Source organism: Trachymyrmex cornetzi, unplaced genomic scaffold, assembly GCF_001594075.2.
Source record: "Trachymyrmex cornetzi isolate Tcor2-1 unplaced genomic scaffold, Tcor1.1 scaffold1688, whole genome shotgun sequence".
NCBI classification, from domain to species: Eukaryota; Metazoa; Arthropoda; class Insecta; order Hymenoptera; family Formicidae; genus Trachymyrmex; species Trachymyrmex cornetzi.
The window spans coordinates 25,214-28,677 of NW_017296296.1; the positions used below are offsets into that span (position 1 = coordinate 25,214).

At 31.3% G+C, this 3,464-nt stretch overlaps 1 protein-coding gene across 1 annotated transcript; it reads right to left on the minus strand.

Moving 5' to 3' along the window:
- Window positions 1–1,230: 1,230 nt before the first annotated feature.
- On the minus strand, window positions 1,231–2,015 carry LOC108759114 (uncharacterized). The gene is made up of 2 exons (XM_018504404.1): window positions 1,574–2,015; window positions 1,231–1,481 (listed from the first exon to the last, which is right to left on the minus strand). The coding sequence occupies exons 1-2, from the start codon at window positions 2,013–2,015 to the stop codon at window positions 1,231–1,233; spliced, it is 693 nt and encodes a 230-aa protein (XP_018359906.1).
- Between the last annotated feature and the right edge of the window lie 1,449 nt (window positions 2,016–3,464).

The window sequence follows — 3,464 nt, forward strand, 5'->3', positions numbered from 1 at the left end:
GGGCATTCGCACACACGCGCCCAAGGACGTGACAAATAACATTATTTAATATGTAATTATAATTTTTTAATATACATTACTGTATCATCAATATACATCACATATGTATAAAATACTTGTACTGTGATATTGAAATAGTCACTACAATTTAAGTTCAATATCTAGTGTATGTAATAATGAGATGAAAATAAATTCATTGTGATACGGAAGACAAAATAATTTACATTTTATGTCGCTTAATGAATATAGGATTGGATCACCGAAATCGCATATATATTTTGTACGTCCTGAATTCTTATGGATTATTCCTTTTGAAGCAAAAATATTTAGTCGAGATGATGCAAAAGGTTTTACAAAAAAATTATACTTGTTTTTAAGATTAGCACCATAGACATGGATTTCATCTTCAATATAAGTTGCATTTATCATAGATACAATCTGTCCATTTTTTGTCATGAAGTATTTATTTTTATTATCATTACTCAAAACAAAATCATTCGTTAAATGTAGTCTCTTATAAGCATTTCTACACATTGGTATTTCATGAATATGATCAATAATTTCATTTTCGACATATATACAAGAATTTTTTGTATTGTTTGAACGATTTAATGAGAATAATTCAAGAATTCTTCGGCTTAGTTGACTTAGTGGCAAATTGCCACTACGAATCAACGATTTTATGTATCCAAGATGATTCTCGAATGGATACGAACTAATTTCAGATAGAGGACCAAACTTTCTAACATCATCTACGACATGACAAATGTTATGAACATTGCTGCTTATTGAAACAATTCCGTAAATGTCTATAAATTGCTCGAGATAAGAATTTAATAAAATTTGAGCAATATCTAAGTACTGAGAATAATATTTGCATGAAAGTATTGTAATTGAAGTACTAAGATATAGAAAATGCTCATAAACTTCTGATGACAAAAAATCTTTTAAGATTACGGGACCAAAGTATAACAAAAAAAACTCGGTATTCCGAACCTTTCCAAAATTTAAGATGTTTCAGAGTACGTATAGATCGTTGGAAATCCATTGGTTTCGTATCATTACAGGATTTTAACATCTGTGACATTTCATCAGCTTGAATATTCGACAACTTCGTACGAAAATTATAACTTCCTTCGCGCCACCCATATAAACACCTACGCATGATACCTGCACAAAATTATTTATTTATGTCATGAAACATGAAATTGAAGTATGACTGTTAAAAATTTAATGCATGCCTAAATCGAATAGATGAAGAGAATCTGCAACTACAAAGTCTTCCACCATATCAATTGGCAAATCTGTCAATGGCGTGTTTTCTTTATGATGATCTTCGTTCGTTTTATTGCGAAAGCTTTCATCAGTTCTTCGAGGACAATCAAATCTTGGGTAGCTCATGTGTCTTCCCTTCGTGTCCCATTTACCGACAACTGTACATTTAATACAACTTCCATATTCAGCGTTACAAGCAGGAGTTCCTATATTGTCACATCAAATAAATTAAACATTTCGGTTTATGAAACGCATCTCAATATATCACACACATCAAACATTACTTATAATAAATTACCTTTAATGTAATTCCTAGCTTGTGTATCACAAACAAAACATTTTACGCTGACAGTTACTTTCTGTGCATTTATGAATAATCCATCTTTAAGAATTTCGTTCAATTCATGTACAAATTGTTTCAAATATAACTGAAGTGGAGATTTGTTTTCGCCGTAATAAATCGCTACAATCATTGGTTGCAGCTCAGGCATTTCTTCAACGATAAATGAAATAGGCCAAAATTGATATAATGAACTGTTGAACGGTGACATTCCATCGATATTAAAAAGTAATTTAATTGTTCTTGGTTGAATATCACAGCGGTTTGAAAGTACTGATAGTAAATTGCTTCTAATTCCATTGTACCAAAATTTGCCTCTACCCATCTCTGTAATTTCTGTTATATTGGGAGTTTTTAAAAGTGTTCTACCGTCTTTTTTTTGGCAATTCCAACATACCATGACTTCTTAATATTTTTAATAAATCAGTAACTGAAGCCAATGTTAATTTATGTGAGATCGCCCAATGATGAAGTTTGGTTAACAATGTCAGTTTGTCTTCTATTATTTTTTCTTCGCTTTTATCAAACTCATCTTGTTTGAATGAGATTCAGAATTTCAAATTCTTCACAAGTTGACGGATATTCAAATTTATGTGTACCATTTACGTAGACGTCCACATCTTGAGGTTCCGTAATTATTTGTTCTGTAGCACTTGTATTGATAACATCTCGACTGGTATGAGCATATATTTTGGTATTTTTACTACCCTCTTTTTCAAAATTTTTCTTAAAATTCCGGTAATAACTTGTCGTTAAACGATATGGTTTATATTTCATTCTCGGCATTCTGATTTTCTCAAAAAATGTGACGAACTTCTTCTACCTTTAATTGCTAGCTGTTCTCAGTCAGAGAAATTAACTTAGCCTACTAGTTTATAATTATGACGAGATTACGCTTTTAACCTTTTAGAGATGACAACACCCAGCACAGAGAGAAAAACGCGTCTTGCTTGAACAAGCGATTTTTTACTTCTTCATAACCAATATCGAGAAAATAACTGACGCGATTGTGCAACAAACAGGATATGGCGACTTTCAATAATGTCCAAGACCAATCATTAACTTTCAAGATAATTTTGCTGGGCATTTCGACCTAATCTTAGATCAATTTTCCTTATTAGTCATTTTCCGTGATAATCTCAACTTTGTAGTTAATTTCCAGCGACCACAAGGTTTATTTCGCGCCTTAAATATTCCAGATTCATCAAGTTAAACACAAACGATTTATATACAGCAAAAATTAGGTAATTTTAACCAATTAAGTCATATCGCATATGAGGTTGAAATTAGGTAATACAATCAGGTCACATTTCCTTCAAACGGGACTCTAATTTTGACTTATAAGTTAAATCGACTTTAAAGGCATAGCTTTGATCAAAATTTAGTCATTTATAAGCTAATGTATAACTTTGAAGTCATTGAACTTTGAAGGCATTTCACAGGTTCAAATTTCGTAATTTTCGACCTGTACACAAGACTTCAAACAATATTTGACTTCTAAGACGTTTTTTATGTCGAAAATTGGTAATTTTTCACTTAATTAGGGCGATCTGACTTTGATTTGGTAAAGATGCCCTGCTTTGCTGCTTGGGTAACCATGTCGACTTGTCAAGTTTTTCTTCGATGTATGTAATTCTAATGATTATTTTTAACTTAATTTACGAAATTTATGTAAACTCAACAATTATATTTTTATGTAATTTATGTAAACCTAATCTTTAACGTAATTCAATTACAAATATACACGGTCATAGAAAAGTATCGGACCCCCCTAATATCTTCAGTTAGAATGCATTTTGGAGAAAATGTCCAATAACAAAGTTGTATGGTTTCAAGCGAGGAGTAAGAT

Coding starts and splice junctions, on each gene's coding strand:
- LOC108759114 (XM_018504404.1), bottom strand. CDS start 2,015: ATGGTATGTTGGAATTGCCAAAAAAAAGACGGTAGAACACTTTTAAAA. Junction 1,482..1,573: donor AGCTAGGAATTACATTAAAG/GTAATTTATTAT, acceptor GTGACAATATAG/GAACTCCTGCTTGTAACGCT.